Genomic DNA, 19,977 nt, shown 5'->3' with positions numbered 1-19,977 from the left:
TCCCGTATTTACGAGCTACCTGCTAATTATTTACAATTTAAAAATATATTCCGTAATACCTAAAATTAGCTAAAACGCGTTATATAATAGGAAAAAAATCGCAAAAATTTTTCTATTTATAAAATCGCTAAGCTTAATAAATTAAATCGTTAAGCGGCCGCTATTATTTTATTAATAATTCGCAAAATTTAAGCTAATTATATTAATCGTTTTGCTTCGGAAATTCGCTTTTTCCGTAAAACTATAAAAGCTTCGAATAAATTTCGCCGCTTTATTTTTAGTAATTTTGCCGGCTTCCTTAACGAATTCCAAAAATTCTATATTTTATATTAAAAAATAATAAATAATTCCTTTCGATATAGCTTCGATTTTATTTCGAACTATTTATTAACTTTTTGCTAAAACTAAAATATTTTAGCTATAAATTCTAATAAAAAAAATAATAAAAATAATAATTTTCCTAAAAAAACTTAAACCTTTACCTTCGGTCTTAAACGTTAAATAAAAAATGCTTCGCTAATAAGTCGCCGCTGCGTTACCGGGCCTTCGCGGTTTATAAATATATATTTATTTAATCCTTATTATTATATTATTAATATATATTATAAAAGGTCTAACTTTTAAAAAATATAAAATATTCCCGAAAATTTTTAAAAAATGCTTATTAATAAACCACTTATAAACCTCTTATAATACCTTTAATATATCTTTATAACCTTAAAATTTAAAATTTCGCTAAACCTTTGCAATTTTTATAATAATTTATATTAATATTTTGCCCGTTTTTAAATATTAGCGTAATAATTATAAATAGCTAATTTAAACTTATTAATATAAATAATCCTAATAAGGTCGCTAATCCTTTTTAAATACCGCTATCGTAAAAAACTTAAATTTTTACGGCTTTTCCGACCTTTTAATATAAATTATTTTCTTTATAAGGTTACTAATAAATACTAATTAAGGTATTTCCTATCCGCCGTTAATAATTAAAATTATAATATTTATAAAATTAATTAGGCCCCTAAATTATTCGAATTTCTGCTTAGGCAAAGCCTTCGTAAACCTATTAATTATTATTTAACTAATTTTTATCTAATAAATTCCTATATAGCCTCGTTAAACCTTTTGCTTTAGCTAATAAATATAAATATTTATATATTTAAATTTTATTTATAATTTCGCAGCTTTTTCGACGAAAAATCAAATAATTTATTTATTATTATAAATAATAATAAATTATTTATTAAATTTTAAACCTAAAGATTTTATTAGCTTAAAAAATAAATACTTTTTTTTGCCGTTTATAATAAAACTAGAAATTCGGCTTTAATAAATAAAATTATTATATAGCCTTAGCTGCTTTTCTTATTTAAAATATTATTTATAAATAAAGTATCGCTTACGTAAATAAATGCCTTTATTTCGTTTTTTAAAAATTTATATTAAATACCTAGCTGTTTTATCGAATATAGGTAGCTAATTATTTAATCCGCAGCTTGGTAATATTATAGCGATAAATTCGAGTTAAATTTAAAAAGCCTGGCTATTGCGAATATTATATCCGGCCGAATTAAAATAATTGCGTATAAAATCGACCTAATTTTAAATTAATATAATAATTAGGATTCCGTATCGGCTTTATTTTCGAATAAGAATAATTCCCTAAATATCGGGATATTCGTTCGTTTTAATTCTTTATCGAATTTAAAACTCGCTATAACTTTTTCGATATATAACTTTTATAAAAATTATAGCTTTTTTGCTATTCGGTCGCGGGAAATATTTATACCTAAAAATTATTTTAATTCTTTTTTTTTAACTTAAATTTTAAATAAAAAGCGGCTTTAATACTGCTAAATTCTTATTAATACGCCCGTTAATAATAAAAAATTATATTATTTACGTAAAAAAAACAATAATATCCCCTTTTATTATAATATATAATTTTTATAAAATTTTTATAAAACCGAAATTTATTAATATTTTAATAAACGTTTATTATTATATAAATAAAGATTTCCGAAAATTATATAAAGCCTTTTTTAAACGCAATACCTTCCTAAATTATTCGAACCTAAAGGAAAACTTTATATATATTTTTTTATCGATATCCGCCTATATAAACGCATTTATTACGTTTATTTAGTACGTTTTTAAATTAAATTAAGCCGTTATTATTAGTAATATCCGTAATAATATAATTGCGAAAATTATAATACGCGTCGGTAAATCGCTAGTATATTATTAATTCCTATATATTACGAGCCTGGCTTTTAGCTTAATAAGGATTTTATTATCGTTTTTATAAATAAATACCTATATGCTATAAATTACCTAATGCTTTATAGTTATTCGCTTTGGATATTTTAATTACGATTTAAACTCTTTCGTATATTAACGTATATAATCGTTTATAATTTACCGAAAAATATCCCTAAATAGGTATTGCTTTAAATTTTTATAGGTTTTCGGTAATTTTAGGATATCCGTAATTCGCAGGCTTAATTTATTTTTAGCTTTTTTAAAAAAAGCCTTTTATTAAGCTATTGCGATTTTTCTTTTCCTAAAGTCGAAAAACCTATTCGTATATTATTATTATATTTTATTTAAAATCGCTAAATTAATACTGCTATTTTCCGGCTTAAATAAAGATATATTTAATAATATTGCTAAAAAGATAGCTTCGAGTTTTTTTACCCTTTTATTTTTAGTCGGATTCGAAAATATATTAAAATTAATTAAATCTAAATTACCGGGCCCTAATAGCGTAGCTAAAAGTATTTAATATTATTAATTAATTTTAAAAATATTATTATTAATTTTTTCGGTTTTTTAATTATATTTTTTTGGTAAAATCGCTAATAGTTAAACGCTATACCGCCTTTAAATCCGCTTATTCCTCGATTTTTTTTATATTAATTGCCTTTTGGTTTTATACTTTTATAAATTTTAAAAATTCGTTAAGCTCGGCTTTTAAAATTTTCCCGGGATTTAGCGGATCCTTCCGGTAAATTTATAATTTATCGAAAATTACGTTTTTAACCCGGAATACTTTTTTTTTCGCTAATATCTAAATAAAATATATATTTAAAATATCGTATCTTATTAAATACTTAATATACGCTTTAAACGATAATTTATTTTGCTTATTTAATATATTAATAGTTTTTTTATAACGAAATATTTATATTTATATCTCCGAAAATAAGCAATTTAAAATAATTTTAATCCGGAAATTTTATTTTCTTAAATATATTACCGTAATATTTTAATTAAAGTTATTTTTCGCGGCCTTTTTTCGGTATCGTATAATTTTAGCGTCCGATTATATAAATACGTCGTAATAGCTACGATATGCTTTTATAGCTAAAATAATAAATTTCCGGAAAATTATATCGCGCGTATTTTACGCATAATTATATTATTTACCCGTTTTGCCTTATAATTTTAACTCGGATTCCCCGGGGTAAACGGTTCGAACCTAATATTTCGCTAGCGGCACTAATTAACCGTTTTTAAGCGGTTTATTTTGCTATTTAAGCGAATAAATTTAACTTTTCCTTTTTTATAAATAATAATTTAATTAATTATATTTATAAATAATAAAAAATTTTCGTTTTTGCTTTAAATTACCGCTACCGACGCTATTACGTAGCTAATAATTTTATTAATAATAAATATTACCCGTTTAACTAAAAAAAATTTTTTACGATTTTTTTAGCTTTTAAATAAATTTTTTTAATCGATATATAATTTCGAAAAAAGTATTAGCTGCTTATTAGGTACCGCTTATTAAAAAATTATTTTCGAGATTTTTGCTATTTTATACGTATTATATTTATATATTACCGGTTTTTTTTAGGCGGAATCTTAGCGACGCCGAGGTAAAATTAGCTAAAGCCTTTTAAAAAAGGTATTTTATTTTTTCGTGCTAAATCCTTATAATACCGCTTAATAAAGGTTTCGGATTTCCCGAAAAACGGCTCTTAATCCCTTTTTCCGGATTATACGGGATTCCGTTAATAATAATAAACGCTTTATTTTTTTAATTTAATATTACGCGGGTATTTAACGGTTTATATTTTAAAACGTTAAAGCTATAAATTATTTATATTTAAGCTATCGGCTTTAATTCGTCGTAAAATTAAATAAATTTATTATTTCGGTTATTATAGTAAAAATTTCGTTTTTTTCGAAATTTCGGTAGCGATATTAAATTAAAATAAAAACCTAGTACGTAAGCTATATTAATTAATTATATATTACCTTTTTTCGCTTATTTATATATAAAGCCGTTTTTCGTTTTTTAATGCTATATTAGTATATTTACCTTAATATTAATTATACCTTATTTATTAATTAAAACCTTAGTGTTTTTTATAAAAATATATTACGAATTTACCGCGGTTTTAAAATTAATAAATTTATTAAAATTATTATATATATAAAAAATAATTTTTATATTAGCGATAAACGAATTTTTTAAAAAATAATTAAATATATTAATTATATTTATAAAACTATATTACGTCCCTAATTTTACCTAATTACACCTTTTAAATTCCTCCTTTATTTTAAATATATTATTGGATTACTTTTTTACGTAATCCTATTCGAACGGATTTTTTGCCGTTTTTTCGCATAAAACCTAAACCTTTATTATATTAGCCCGAAATTTTTTTTTTTTATATTCCGGTTAAAGATTTCCTATTTTTTTAGATTAAAAACCTTGCGGTTATTTTAAATAAAAAAATAACTACGTTAATAATATTTAATTACCTTATAAATAACGTATTAAAAGTTATTCCGGGGAGGTTTTTTACGTTTATTTTTCTTAGGTTTTAATTTAGGCTTAAATCTCGATTTTAATTTTTTTTCCGTTTTCGGCTTTTTAGTTAATAATAAATCGCTTCGATTTTTTTAATCCGAATTTTGTTAATTAAAAATTGCTAAATTCGCTAAATAATAATCGGCCGTAACGATTAATTAAATATTTTTTTATTTTATAGGTTTTGCTTTGCTTCGTATTATATAGCTTTATTTTTCGTATTTTTTTTATAAGTCGTTTATAGCTTTATAATAGGATTACGTCGATTTTAATATAATTTGTTTTATATAGGCCTTTTATATCGTTTACGGAATAAGCGTAGCTTATTTTAAGCCGAACCTAGCTTTTTAATTTGCTAATTCGGTCGAAAATACCTTTTTAAAATTTAAAATATATTAAATAAACTTTATCCTTTAGGTTTAAAATCCGTAAATAGGCTATTTTTTAAAAACCCTTTCTTTTATAAATTTTTTATATACGTTTTTAACGATTTGTTTATTTTTATTTTTAATAAATCGAAACGCCGCCTATAATACTAATATCTAGCTACGTAATAGCTTTTTTTTTATTAATATAATATAAAAATATAATATTATAATTTATCGGATATACGCGCGAGCTTTTTTAATAGCTATTCTTTTATTATTATATATAGTAAAAATAGCGTTAAAAATTAATATTTAAGTTTAATTTAGGTTTCCGCCGTTTAGTCCCTAAAGAATCGCAAATTAAGGAATTAGTTATTTTTAATTATCGGGATCTAATAACTCTTAGGCTAATAGCGTTACGAATCGACGCAATTAGGCCTTTTATTCGTAATATTAATTTCGAAAAAAAAATATAACGTTTGCCTTAAAAAAGGTCGCTATTTAATTACCGGTAAATCGCTATAAGCTCCTAATCTGCTTTTTTTTTATAATTAAAAAATTATAATATTTTCCCTTTTAGTATTAATTTGAAATTTTATTAAAACACTAATGCAAACCAGGCTTATAATTATTAAATAATTAAATAGCTATAAAATAAATAGGGGGTTAATATATATATATTAATATAATTTAATAATTTATATAAAAGGCTATTTTTAAAAGGTTTTATAGTATTTTTATTATGCAAGGTTTTTACTAGCTGCGTGGCAGCTGGTATTTCCCCGTAGTGCCATAGTTTAATATGTTTTGTATCAAGCCAAATTTAGAAGCTTGTCAAGCTTGTCTGGCACGTAACAAGGTAGCCCAAGAATCTAGAAGCCTTCTATATAGGTACGACTAGACGATACACTCTTGTGCACCTCCACCACCAAAACACAAACTGCATTGGCATTCATTGGTATATCCAAGTCCACGCCCTTTTTATCATCTTTAAGGTCAGATCGTCCGTCGAATGTGATTCGCCTCAACCCCGCATGTCCATCTCGGATTTATCATCAGGGACACTTCAATGACTGCGTGCCAGGCCTTTGAAGGCCGATTGACCCACAACGGCAATACGTACACAGTAGCCTGGAGGTACTATGGTAGTACGCGATTCTGGCTATCTGGCCTCCATGGAAGCTTTGCAGGCGTACTACATATTACAGAACGCTAGAAACCTCCACGATATAATATTACCTAAACGAATGATGGCATGTACAGTCATTACACAGCCAATTGCCTTAATATTGCGGGAGTAGAAATCACTTTCAATCCTCTGCTTTCGCGATGGCGCAGCGTGCACGTGAACTTGTCTAATGGTTCAAATCTTTCATTTGGCTTCACCCTACATTTTGAAGCTTGCCTTATATCTTCCTTATACTTTCAAGCAAGTCTACTTCTAGATGAAGCCCGTGACGATCTGCTCATAGGTTTTCGCCAACATTCAAGTGGCCCCCAATCTGGTTTAACTAGGAGGATAGGCAGAATTCTCATCGAACCAACTTCGACTCAATGAGATGTAGGATGCAACTGATCCTCTAGGCCTCCCACCAGACATGCATTCTATTGTGTAGGACCGATACCTGTACTGTACCTACGCCTATTCAAACTACATGTAAGCTACCTAAGCACTTCGTATGTGACGCCCCGCAGAGCATAAGGCCTGATGTAGAAATAGCGTCGCGTGTGATTGCCAAATCAGTAACAGAACTTATAGTCTTGTCATATGAGCATAATAAAATTACTTGGTTTTGTATCTAGAATACAATTAGTGGCCATAAATAAGTTAAAAAAAAATACAGCCATTATACTTTTCAGCCCGACTCGGCCTGGTAATGCAAAGAGTGCACACTGCACATATATGACACAGCACAGCATATAAAGACCAGGACGTGGAAAAGGTCTCAAAAAAAAGTATGAAAGAAGGGAAGACCAGAACCATAAGAATAAGTCAAGGCAATCGATTGACATATTTGCTCCGTAATTGCGCCGCGAGCAGATATGGGCGTAAGCACGATGACCCGGGCCTTTACGGCGCCTTCGGAATTCAGCGGATCGCAGCAGCTGAGGCACTAGAGCAAGATGGTCAGCACAGAATATAAATGTTTCGCTTCGCAATTGACTGTTCATCCAATTGCACTTTCCCTAGACACATGTAATTCACAGCGCGTCCATCAACTCAGTCATGTCAATAGTAGTCTCACGATGGGCAGCGGCAGCCGTTGCAGCATTTGGTGCATCATTACTAGTGGCATATCAGTCAGCGCCTACATTTCATCCGGCCACATATGAATGCCAGTGAGTCATCAAAGCAGCAGTAAACATCTATTTCATACCTTTGCGACCATCTACATGACGTGATTCAGAACGAGAATAATAATTGACGAGTATCATCTCACAGCGCAAGTCCTGGACATCGAGAATCTTTTGCTCGTATACTCCCAAAAGTCGAGCTGAGTGGTGCACTACAGGAAAGCTATAGTGCGAGGATACCAGTGCGCAGCTTGAAACGGGACATGAGCGACGACGAGATCCTAGCCAGATTCAATCGAGGCTTTTTCGGTGGGCCTGCCTTTACTTTGGAGCGGTGGTTTATATGTGGTTTCCATTTATCTCTACACAGTATTCCAGGTAAGATCAAGAAGCACTACAGGAACACCACCAAATCATATACTGCGGATATTGACTCTACGTGTAGCGGTTTTGGAAGCCCTCAATGGCCCTCTGAAGCCTCCGGCCACTGCTTTCGCTGTGCATCCCTCATATTGGAACCAGGATCTATCGTCACTATCCCCCACATCGACACCACCAGTCGGCTCGTTATTCTTTGGTAATTTTCTGGTGTTGGACTCCAGCTCATTGAGTTCTAAACAACGACAAGACATCTTCCATCAGTCATCCGAGTATTTGCCGCCACCATATCCATTCATTGAATGGGTATTCCGTGGAGACGCCTTGGCAATAGCCTCATCTCATCGTTTTGAAGTTACTCGGGAGGAAGTACAGAACACGACTGAAGAACCAGAAGAGTTTGTCAAAATCACTTTCTCCCATGTCAGCTGCAACCCTCAGACGGGCGATGAGATATGGGGTGGTCGAATTACAGCTTTCCACATTTTGTACTCGAGGTATTTGTTCTCTGACGGTATAAGACGGGTACTTGATGAATAATCCTGCTATATCGACTCGTGATGAAGGCGTTTTGCTAGCAACATTGTTATTATTAGAATGATCCTCTACTCAATATCAGATTCGGCTCCAATCAATCCTCTCTTGTTCTTGTTGGTCAGTTATTTGACATTGGAAAAATGTCAATGGCTTGAAAATCTGGAAACCTCCCGTTGATTACTCTTGGGATTCTTGCTATGGCCGGACCTCGTGGGCAATTTCATGACCAGCATGCCGTCGGCAAGAAAGTCAAGTCTGAAGGCCCATGATAATCCTCACGGCAGATGAGTGTGGCATCGGAAAATTGCTGGCACCGTTTTGACCCTTAAAGCAGAGATCAAGATCAATTTCAACGGCGACCTTTTGACTTCATCGCGTCATACTGTCAGAGTAATATTAATCTTCAAGTAAAACTTGGATTTATCGGCCTGTTTTCCCAGTGAAGAAGACTTTGCACTCCGTCTCTTCGTGTTAGTTCACGGATTGCACAAATGCACGCCCTACGCCCTACGCCCTTCGCCCTTCGAGTCAGAATGGTGGAGTTTCGAATAGTCAGTTTGGTCACCCAACTTTTTAGCTTCCGCCTTCAATCGGCATTCTACTCTGCACTAGGGGAATGAGCAAAGTCGTCGAATTCGCCGAAAATCAAAATTGTCACACTTTTTGGTTCTGTAAGTTCGAGTTCTTGTCTTGGGCCCCAAGAAATATTCATCCTGTCCTCGCAACCGCGGCAAACTTAAAACACGCAGATTTTTCAGCACGATGCGAGTCGGCTTCTTGGGTTTGGGGGTGATGGGAACGCCCATGGCCCTCAATCTTTCCCGTCGCTTCCCTCTCTCAGTATGGAACCGAAGCCCAGCAAAATACGCAGTCCTCCGGCAAGCAGGTGCCAACATTGCAGAATCACCGATCGAAGTGTTGGAGCAGTCCGACGTGATCTTCACCATGCTGTTCAACGAGCGCGCATTCGACACCATTATGGACAAGCCATTTTACAAGGCCCTCGCCGGCAAAACATTGATCAATACCAGTTCGGTTTCGGCAGACTTTAGCCAACGCCTCGCGGCCGAGGTCTCCCAGGCGGGTGGCGACTTTGTCGAAATGCCCGTCAGCGGCAGCAGAGTGCCCGCGGAACAAGGCACACTGGTGGGCATGATGGCTGGCGACGAGGCGGTAGCGCAGAGGATACAGTCGGTTGTCGAGCCCATCACGAGCGCCGCCATCTACTGCGGCCCCGTCGGCATGGGGCTCAAGACCAAGTACGCGGTCAACCTCTTTCTCATCACCATGACCGCGGGCCTTGCCGAGGCCATGAACCTGGCTCAAGCGCAAGGACTCAATCTCGATGCCTTTGCCCAGGTCATACAGGCCGGTCCCATGGCGTCTGCCTATTCGGGGCTCAAGATTCAAAAGATGCTCAATCAGGATTGGTCTGCGCAGGCAGCCATCAAGGACTGCTACAACAGCACTCAGCTTATTCAAACAGCAGCAGCCGGATCAGGCGTGAATTCGCCACTAATACAGCTTTGTGGCACATTGTACAAACAGGCAATAGAGTCGGGGCTTGGCGAAGAGGATATGATCAGCGTGATGAAGGTCATTGGGGCGCTCAATGCAGAAAAGGCTAACAGCTGAAATAAAAAGGAAAATAAAATAAAATAAAATAAAATAGAACTGCTTGTCAATATAGAATGCAGTGGAAGGATTTAGCTTATATCCGTGGGACTGGCTGAAATTTTAAACAACTTTTTATTGGTTTGGAAAACATATATATCATGCTTTTGTACTATATATCTAGTTGGCATATGCTGTACGGTAGCATGCATCTTGAGATGCTCAAACATTGAGCATCGAGTAATCCTACCCAAGTGGTGCAGGAGGAACTAGAACAGAGCCAAGACTGGGATTACAGCTATACTGATTATCTGGCAACCCCCGCCACAGAATACTAGGCATGTATGGGACTATAACTTCGATGTTGAAACCCCGTCAGAGATGACCTTGTTATCCTTGATGTATATTTGCTCATAACCAAATGTACGGTAGCACCCCTTAGCGTCGATGAACTTGGCCTCGTCTGGTTGGACATGGGACTTGTAGTAGGGGTCGGCCAGGGCGTTCTTCAGTGCGTCGAGGTTGGGAACAGTGAGAACTACATGGCCATCGAAGTCGCTAACGTGATCAGAGCCGAGCTCGGTCCAGACTTGTTCGCTCTGCGCACGGAATGACGATGGGAGGTGGTACTAGAAATTACTATGTTGGTAACTTTCGATTCGCCATGCTTTTAGAAATATTTCACCGTAAATCAACTTACTTGAACGTATTTCACAACACCATGCTTTGCGAGCCATTCATTGACGATGGCTGGATGCTCTTCTGTCCAGTACTTGTGGAACTCCTCCTCGCTAATCTCAGGTTTGCGCTTGATTAACATCGTGAACCTCAAATTGCTGTTTGCCATCGTGTTTGGTTGAATGCAGGATATGCGTAATTTTTCTATATTTGTTGTGTGATGTGAAGCGTCGGCTTGTCGTAATCCTGATAATGAAGAGGCTCTATTTATGTTGTATTCAACTAACATGGACCAGAGCACTTCGTGCGGGTATTCAGGGGCTAATACTACAACATCTACCATACCAACAGAAAAGTCCTATCGCCGACAATGCTGTTTAGTCCCCAATCGGCTTCACCGTATCCCAGTGGTAGATATCTTGTTTATTAATCGCATGTCTGACGTCGTTGACTACATAAAAGTGAAAATCATGGCTTGTTCTTGGAAACTGTGCTCACAAAGTCGGGATCTGCTTGATCAACCTTGAGATCTCATGAAAGCCTTGCTTATTGCAGATTAGATTGTTAGATTCAAAACAGTACAGAATTGGTAGCGGTTAGGCGCTCCGTCATTTTGGAGCAAAATGGCAACGTGGGGACTGATACTCGGGCTTTGCTATACTCTTCGGTCTTTGGTTTCATGAGTCGAGCAAATTTTGGAATAGTCGCAGAACTTGGCGCCGCCTACACCCGATTCAGTTTCGACCCACCAGTCTATTGATTGCTGAATTGCTATTACACGGTAAGACTTGATGACTAAATATGTGACAAAGTAAACCCGGTATACTGAGAGTGGTTTTGAATTACAAGCTAAAAGGAAGCGGAATGAAAATCTCCATATTACAAGTCTAGCAAAGCAGCGACTCAGTTTCAAGTGCTATCAGGATCATTACTCAGAAGGTCTGTTTTATCAAGGAGCTCCTGCATGACGTACCAATGCCAAGAAGACTGAGTTGCTGAGTTAAGCTTTCGAGAGAAGCAGAACTAATGCAAATTTGGCTGTCTCCCGGTAAGTGCATGGACATATGTCATCACCAGCAAATCCCTTGGTGGCAGGATTGGAGTAAACAAGGAGGAAAGTTTGGCCTAGAGCAAGCTTACTTCACACAGCCCTTTCGACGATGATTCTCGAATTGTATATAAATATAGAATAACTCTCACAATTCAGTGACAAATTTCTAGTACCTCTATAGCAAAATATCTCCAACACACGAAAATTACAGCACAATCAAGATGCCAACCGCAATCGTGACAGGTGCCACAGGTAAGGATATCAAGCTGAATATTCTCGCTTCTGTTTGAGATGACAGGAGGCGGCTAATTTGCATGACCCTAGGTATTCTCGGACGAGAAATCGTCAAGGAGCTCTGCAGCCACCCAGATGAATGGTCAAAGATCTACAGCCTGTCGCGGTCAAAGAAGGAGGATTTCGGTCCTCGGGTTGAACATGTCCATCTTGATCTCAACGCAGCCGCCGAGGACATGGCGCAGGACTTGAAGGATCTCAAGGCCGACTATGTCTTTTTTGCTGCATATTTGCAAATGGATTCCGACGAGGAGAACACCCGCGTCAACGGTGAGCCACGCGCAGCTCGACTGATAAGAACACTTGGAGTGCTAATATCGGCACAGGCGACATGCTGGCCGCGTTCTGCAAGGCTCTCGAGATCAATGGCAATGCTTCCGGCGTGAAGCGTTTTGTCCTTGTTTGCGGAGCCAAGCAATATGGTGTCGCTCTCGGCCGGACCAAGGTTCCCATGGTTGAAGGAGATCCCTGGTGAGCCCTAGTTCTGTCTCTGTCTTTTGAGATCAGCGCTTTCCCGAAGATTACTTACTAAATCATCACAGGATGCCAGAGCCACCCTTCCCTCCCAACTTTTACTACCGCCAACAGCACATTCTCCACGACTTTGCCAAAACCCACGCCATCGAGTGGAACGTAACCTACTCCAACGAGGTGCTCGGTTTCGCCAAGGGCAATTTCATGAACTTTGCCAGCGCCATTGCCCTCTACGCGGCCGTGTCCAAGGAAATGGGCTCGGAGCTCGTGTTTCCCGGCTCCGAGGGCTTTTACAGCAACAATGTCACCGTCTTTACCGACGCCGGCCTGCACGCGCGCTTTTGTCGCTGGGCCGCCCTCGAGCCCAGGGCGGCCAATGAGGCGTTCAACGTTGCCAATGGCGACGTCGAGTCGTGGATGAACCTGTGGCCGCGCGTGGCAAACTACTTTGGCCTTGCCGTCCCCGCGGACCAGTTCCTGCGCCCCGCGCCGCTGGCGGCCGAGAGGGCGCTGGTTCCTCATCCGCCGCTGTCAGTCCAAGCTGATGCCATCGGCTTGAAGAATCGTGCCCCGCAGAGCTACGTTCGCCAGCGGATTAATCTGGTCAGGTGGGCAGAACAAAAAGATGTGCAAGCGGCCTGGAAGAAGTTGAGCGAACGTGAAGGTCTCGATGCTTCGGCGCTAGAAAAGGCCTCTTGGGCATTTGCCGACTTTGCCTGGGGCCGTGACTACAATGTTGTGTTGAGCATGAGCAAGGCACGAAAGTTAGGATGGACTGGTTACTACGATAGCTGGGATAATCTGGAGGGCATTTTTGAAATGCTGAAGGATGAAAAGATTATTCCCAAATAGACATATTAACATAATAATATATATTGAAGGGCCATTTTTGCAGGTTCCACGTACCCACGTGACACGGGCCAGAGATGCAATCTATGTTGCCAACGACCACCAGCCTGATCGTTTGCCTGTCATCGCAGATAGTCTCTCACGTGAATCCCAATTGTGGCTATTGGTTGTCACCGCTTCGACCGACTCTAGAGTTGAAATATAATCCTGCGTCCTGCTCCAGGCCGACGATACCGAACTTAGTATCTTCCGTCCCTCTCTTAAAATCCTGGCTGGCCCTTGCGGGGAGCATATGTTTCCTACCCCTGTGATATATGCCCGCATCACTGATGGTCGACCTGATTTGACAAATTGCTGCACCATCTCGTCGTCGTTCGGACGGTCTAGCCTGATGAAAGTCGGTTCCGCATCATCCTCGAACTCTAGCTGATTCGTAGCACTCGATCGCTGACCTCTGGCCTCGCGACCACTAAGTCTCTGATCGGAAGGCGGCTCTGGAGAAGCATGTCGGGTGATGCTTCCACTTCGAATACCTTCGAGGTCATTCTGCACTTCAGCGCCTACTGGTGATGCTCGCGAAGCGTACATACTGTAAGCCCAAAGTGTCAAGGTAGCAAGAAATACGGACACTGGCTCATAGAACGCACGACGACTATACCGTCGGATATGCCAGTAAAGGCACCCACAGTGGAGGACTGCGAGTCTCGCTTTGTGCTGCATGGCAATCAATCAGCCTTGAGCGCCGCAAATCCGCTCGAGATAAGGGGAAACATACCTCATCTTGCTGAGCCCAACGGACCACCTCTTGTTCCGCCCGTAGAGCGTCTTCCCTCATTGTTTTGGACCAGGTAGTGGAGCGGTCCGCTGTCAAAGTCGATATTGACTTTGCCAAAGTCTGTATACTTGTATAAGGCACTAGCAAGACCACCCTTGACAGGTGAAGATGCAAGACGGTGGAATGTTCCACGCCTGCGGCACTTGCAACGGTGGCGTTGGCTGCCCAGTGAAGAACATCAACACAGTCAAGAGCCGCGTTGCGCCAGACTGCAAGATTGTTTTTTGTGTCAGATAGCTGGGCGGACTCATGATCGCTCTCTGCAGGTGGGGATCCCGGGTTGAGCCACAGCGAAGGCACCCAGGATGAAAGGGGCCTGTCAAGGTAGTACTGAACCCTCCTTATCTCCTCGTAAACGCCATGCAGCAGCAGCAAGCTTGAGAACTGTCCAATGTCCTTTTTGAACTTCTTCTCAAGGAACAGCATGGTCACTGCCGATGCCAGTGAAGGATTTTCTGTGGTTTGAGTCAGCTCTTTCAGGCTCGAGGTCTATCGCCATTAGAACTTACTTTCAGTTTTTCGAAATGATCGAGACCATTGCCAAGCTGTTTTGCAGTTCCAAAGATCTTCGCTTGGGAGCTCGTGCTGTGTCGCATCCGTCGACCCGATAAATCTCTCTCCAAAATGATATCGTGACATGCAATCGAGCAGCTATGACTCTCAGCTACAAAATACAGCCACTTGCGAGGACAAAGAGAGGGTTTCTTACCCAGGCGGAGTATCCAATTCGCCGCTTCGTCTCAGCAGTGATCCATAGTTCCCATTCTTGTTGCGTTTGCAAGTTTCTGACCTCGTCTGAGTCATCGAGCGTTGTTCCTTCGTAAACTGTGGACGCCCCAGTCGTGTTGATAAGTTCCGTAAGAACACTGCGCCTGGCTCGGGCCTGAAGGAATGACTTGCGTTGCCCGGAATAGAGTAAGCCAATTTGACTGAGGATCAGCGCTTGGGTTAACGGTATAATCATCGCTTCTGTTGGATTCATCTCAACCTCGAATGTTAGAACTCTACGAAGAAACTCCTGGAACGGTACAATGCATCGGGTAAACTCTTGAGTGTCGGTGAATCGGCATCCAATAACACACATGGACAGAGCCAAAGGCCAAAAGTTGTTCAGTTCAACTTGTTCCTTATGCACGATGGGGAAGATGGGATCGAAATATTCAAAGTACAGCTGAATTAGGATGTTCATCTGGTCAAGACTTGGGAAGCTTTCATTGACGAAAGGCGGAAAAAAGCTTCCTGGGGTAAGACACATTCTTTGAAAGTTAGCAAGGATAGTGTCGTACGTCGACGCCGATATGCCTTCAATCGCCTCCTCGATATCTTGAGACACAATTCCATCAAGAGCAGGGAATCTTAGGCTGAAGTCGTCAGCTTCAATCTCGCTGTCGAGAGAAGGATGAACTGGCGTTGCACCTGAAAAAATGTGCCGGTGTTGTCTTGATCGGATTGTGCATGGGACTCTGGCGCCATCGTTGCTAGTAGCGTATAGCCCTCCTTGCGTCGAAAGTCTCGACTCGGATCCGGAACTTTGGGAATGAGAGGATGTGGTATGAGTCGGGGATGAAATAGATACAACTGGGGGGAGTATCACGGTGGGATCGTTCAGTCGTCGACTACCCGGAGCAATCGAATTCCCCGCAACACTGAGCTGATTGTTCTGACCGACGTTGGTGTCAGGTGGCAAAAGAGAGATGTCCTGAGTCGGTCCCAAGGCAAGAGGACTTGTATCTGCATATGGTCCAATGCCGAAATCGAGTATGGAGCTGTAGTCGATATCGATGGTGTCATTCGCCGGTAGCCAGTTCATGGGGTAGTCCATGCTCTGGCTGAACCCTCCTTGGTCTTGTACAAGCGGGAACAGTGTATCCACATCCATCTGGGTGGCGGGATCGTACATGGCACCGAGGTATTGATTTGAAATACCTGGACCTGTTCCCGTGCTGTTCGCTCCTCCAATCTGCAAATGGTCGTGTTGCTGCTGGCGGCGCAAGGCATCTGCACCCATCATCTCAATCGCGGACTGGGTAGAGCGAGGGGTGGTGGCTGTCAGCGCTTGAGACGTCGGTAATAATGGCTGCAGCCCAGGCTTTGAAACCTGTTGATAGTTGTGCGCCTGCGGGCTCGGTTGAGCCTCTACATTCAAGACGTCATCTCGAGGTGAACGTCTAGGTTGCCGTCCTCGAGGCTCTGGTGGGTATGCACAAGATAGTCCCCTAGTCAAACATCTTCTGCAAGGCTCGTCTTTGCTGCACCTCTCTCGTGCTTTTGCGCATTCTGTACAAGCTCTTCGTCGTTTGGGCTTCCCAGTGTCTCCGATGGGCGTTCTGTGGGTGAAGCTATGCCGGTGAAGGATGTCACTTTGACATCTCTCAGCACATGTCGACAGGACGGTGTAGGGGCGACCAACTGACCTTCTGGCAAACTCCTTGAAGCATACGTCACATATGAATGCTTTCTGAGATGTATGACTTTTCACGTGCCTGTTGAGATGCTCGATGCGCTTGAAAGTGCACGGGCATCGAGGGCACTGGTGTTTCGCTGAATAGTTTTGACCCTGTTCCCCTAGCTGATCCCGGTCCAAAGGGTCATGGCTTGGTGGTGACATGGCGGGCAACGCATGGCTGTCATGCCCTCACTCCTAGATAGAACTGGAATTATACTTGGACGATTCTTTACATTGTGTCGTGAGTGGTACAGGCACGCTACACAATCCGAGATTTTTGAACAGGTTGCGAGCGGCTCGCGGTGCGTTTCGACGGATGCGGGAGGCAACTTCCAGTGTCAAGCGAGGGGAACCCGGTAACTTGGTTCCGAGCGATCTTTAGTCCACCAATGTACATATCCCCGTTCACATACAGGGGGTATATTTGGGGGAAGTTGGGGATACTGTCGGGTGCTGGGGTGCGGGGATAGCGGTGCCACTATCCCCAACATCCGTGCCAATCCAGAGCTGCGCAATTGACCGTCATAACTCGTCGCTTGGCATGATTGATTGCAATGATTCCTCGAAATTTTGCTGATGGCAAATTGCACTAGGTAATTCAGATGTATCTTTTACGACCTTTTCACAGAGCCTAGCCACGCGGTGATGTATATCCATTCTAATGATCATGGGTTCCTACATGAGCTACATGTTTCCTCCAGCGGTTCTACTGCTTGAGCAGCCCAACCCGCATGTGCCCTTTCCCGCCACGGTTCGCTCGTAGATAATACGGAACAAATACAAGCTCCTTTTCGTCGCCTAGAACTCCAGAACTATTCTTGGCTCCTGGTTCAGACCCTGATTGCTTCCCCTTCCAAGAGTCCAAGTCTCGGGTCCAGCCGGATGAGCGCAGCTCAATGTATCTCTCTCCTGCAATCTCGCGCTCAAACTCCGCAACCGGCGAGTCGGCAGAGATGACAGTATTCCTAAAGTGATCAGACTCCCATTCATTGTCAGCATCTTCCACGCAATATATAATTGGACCTCGAGCCAGCGTTAATGTATTCTGATTCGTGTACGGGTGTGGCGAGATGTGCCGGGGTTCGAATCCTTGAATATCCAGTGAGAACTGCTTGCTGTGAGAAGTGTATGACGATGGCAGAAGCAAGTACCCGTTGTCGACTTTGGCATCGCTGAGCGGAGGTTCGAGCTGTTCAAGGTTCACTGTCAGCGGAATAAAAAATCACCAACACGGCGGTGATAAGGTCGGACACGTACTATGTAAGCCCCTTCGGACCAAGCCGGGAGCCTGAGCCGGATGTCGACCTTGGCATTCGAGTCTAGCTCAAACTCAATCTTGCCCTCCCATGGCCAATTCGATTTCTGCGCCAACTGGACCTTCTGTCCTCCAACATCAAACTTGACTTGAGCCGTGGTATAGAGGTGCACGTTGATGAATGCGCCTTCGCTTGAGGCACCATGATCCCAGAGGTAGCCACCAAGACTCCCATACAGCCTCATCAAGTTGGGTGGGCAGCACGAACATTCGAACCATGTCTCGCGGGCACTCTTGTCTTTCTCCGAGCTACCAAGCTGGTTGACGTAGGTAAAGGCTGTTCCCTCCAAGTTCATGGCCGTCATGACGGCATTGTAGAGTTGCAACTCCATAATGTCGCTGTACCGGGAGTGGAGATCAAGGTGTAGGAGACGCTCCGCCAGCATCATGACACCAATCGAAGCGCAGGTCTCAGAGTAGCACCCACCTTCATCAGTGCTTTGTGGCAAGAAGTAGTCAATCCCAAAGCCCTCCCATTGATGCATGGCACCAATTCCCCCGGTAACATACATTTTCTTGTCCACCATGTTGTTCCAGAGCCTGTCCAGTGCTGCCAAGTATTGTGTGCTTTGGGCATATGACTTGCCTCCAACATCGTGATAGACCAAGTCGGCAACCGCCGTCAAGAGGTACATGGCTCGCACGGAATGGCCCTCTACCGACTCTTGTTTCAGAATGGGTGCATGCGCCTGATTGTACCAGTGGCTTCTAGTCACTGGATACGCGTCGGGACGCTTATACTTGTTATCACCACGCTGTTTCTCTTCCCAGTCGTAGTAGAGCATTCCATCTTGCCCCGTTGGATTTCCTCTCTCTTCAATAAAGTACTGTGCCAAGTCATACGCATCCTGGTTTCCAGTAGCACTATAGAGGCGGAGCAGGGCGAGCTCAATCTCTGGATGTCCGGGGTATGCGTGTTTTTGGTGCTCCCCTGGTCCAAAGACGGAACGTATCAGGCGAACGTATTTCTCGATTGGCTCTATGAGGAGGTCATTCTTGTAGTAGCGTCTATGAGCCAATGCAGCCTCAATGAGATGGCCAGCATTGTACCTGTCTCCGAGTCAGGAAGTAGCTCAGAAATGTGGGTTGAAAAGGACCGCAACAATGACTTACAACTCATGTTGATCTCTTATGTTTGACCAGCGCTTATCCGGCTCAACGACAGTGAAGTAGACGTTGAGGTAACCGTCGTCTTGCTGCGCACTTCGGATCATGTCGACCAGCTCTCTCACTGCTGCATCTAGTTCGGCATCATACTCTGTAGCGAGCAGGTAGCAGACGCCTTCAATCCACTTGCCGACGTCGCTATCCCAAAAAAGACTCTTTGATGCAGGCCATTGAGACTGGTCGTCGTAGATGGGATGCCATTGCAGCTTGAAACAGTCGTATCTACCAGTCTCTCTGAGTTGCTTCAGCTGCGCCTTTGCCGTGACCAGACCGACGACAGCTTGCCGGCTTTTCAAGATCGACGGACCGTGGAATGTCGTCTTATCAAAGTTGGTCTGAGGGTAAGACATGATGAGGTGATTCTAAGAGTACTACTCAACTCTCAACTCTCGCTAACAAAGAGTCACGCGTTGTACTGGATCTTTTGCACCAACTCGTAATAAACTATATACAATCAAGTGACCAGTTTGAAGCTCTAGCCCACAATGTTCAATGCCGGAGTCTTGCCAGCCGGAATGATACAGGACCTACGATTACGTCATTCATCACAATTGTTATCTGCTGCATCTGCGTAGAGTTCTTCCACGAATGCCTGCGAGTGAGGTACTGCCTCCCACCGGAATTTGGTGCACTCCGGGGCTAGGTGATGCACCCCACCGGAAATCCCCCGTACGCCGGCCTAGCATACCCGGCATTGTGTAGGCGCCAGTGTCCTTCATGGCCTGTCAAGTGATGTGACATGGCCGGATGGGGTTTGCAGAAAGTACAGTAATTGGGGTCGGCTTTTGCAGGCATTTGATGAACATAATCCCTAGCACTGCAAATTGATGCCCTCGATTGCTGCA

At 41.4% G+C, this 19,977-nt stretch overlaps 5 protein-coding genes across 5 annotated transcripts; 2 read left to right on the top strand and 3 right to left on the bottom strand.

Moving 5' to 3' along the window:
- Nucleotides 1–9,171: 9,171 nt before the first annotated feature.
- Nucleotides 9,172–10,044, top strand: PFICI_12748 (uncharacterized protein; the record flags this gene model as incomplete). The annotated part of the gene is made up of 1 exon (XM_007841329.1): nt 9,172–10,044. The coding sequence occupies one exon, from the start codon at nt 9,172–9,174 to the stop codon at nt 10,042–10,044; it is 873 nt and encodes a 290-aa protein (XP_007839520.1).
- A 329-nt stretch (nt 10,045–10,373) lies between these two features.
- On the bottom strand, nt 10,374–10,843 carry PFICI_12747 (uncharacterized protein; the record flags this gene model as incomplete). The annotated part of the gene is made up of 2 exons (XM_007841328.1): nt 10,374–10,652; nt 10,724–10,843. The coding sequence occupies 2 exons, from the start codon at nt 10,841–10,843 to the stop codon at nt 10,374–10,376; spliced, it is 399 nt and encodes a 132-aa protein (XP_007839519.1).
- Nucleotides 10,844–11,973: 1,130 nt separating this feature from the next.
- On the top strand, nt 11,974–13,372 carry PFICI_12746 (uncharacterized protein; the record flags this gene model as incomplete). Its single annotated transcript, XM_007841327.1, has 4 exons — nt 11,974–12,004; nt 12,077–12,316; nt 12,373–12,517; nt 12,589–13,372. 4 exons carry the CDS (start codon nt 11,974–11,976, stop codon nt 13,370–13,372), a joined length of 1,200 nt encoding a protein of 399 aa, XP_007839518.1.
- An 81-nt stretch (nt 13,373–13,453) lies between these two features.
- PFICI_12745 (uncharacterized protein) lies at nt 13,454–16,812 on the bottom strand (the record flags this gene model as incomplete). Its single annotated transcript, XM_007841326.1, has 5 exons — nt 13,454–14,083; nt 14,145–14,659; nt 14,714–14,855; nt 14,914–16,564; nt 16,619–16,812. 5 exons carry the CDS (start codon nt 16,810–16,812, stop codon nt 13,454–13,456), a joined length of 3,132 nt encoding a protein of 1,043 aa, XP_007839517.1.
- A 544-nt stretch (nt 16,813–17,356) lies between these two features.
- On the bottom strand, nt 17,357–19,482 carry PFICI_12744 (uncharacterized protein; the record flags this gene model as incomplete). Its single annotated transcript, XM_007841325.1, has 3 exons — nt 17,357–17,839; nt 17,908–19,015; nt 19,079–19,482. 3 exons carry the CDS (start codon nt 19,480–19,482, stop codon nt 17,357–17,359), a joined length of 1,995 nt encoding a protein of 664 aa, XP_007839516.1.
- Nucleotides 19,483–19,977: the final 495 nt, after the last annotated feature.

This window comes from Pestalotiopsis fici (assembly GCF_000516985.1).
Source record: "Pestalotiopsis fici W106-1 unplaced genomic scaffold PFICI_Scf_10, whole genome shotgun sequence".
Classification (NCBI taxonomy): Eukaryota; Fungi; Ascomycota; class Sordariomycetes; order Amphisphaeriales; family Sporocadaceae; genus Pestalotiopsis; species Pestalotiopsis fici.
Note: the sequence above shows the minus strand (reverse complement) of the source record. Positions and strands in the feature narration are given on the sequence as shown.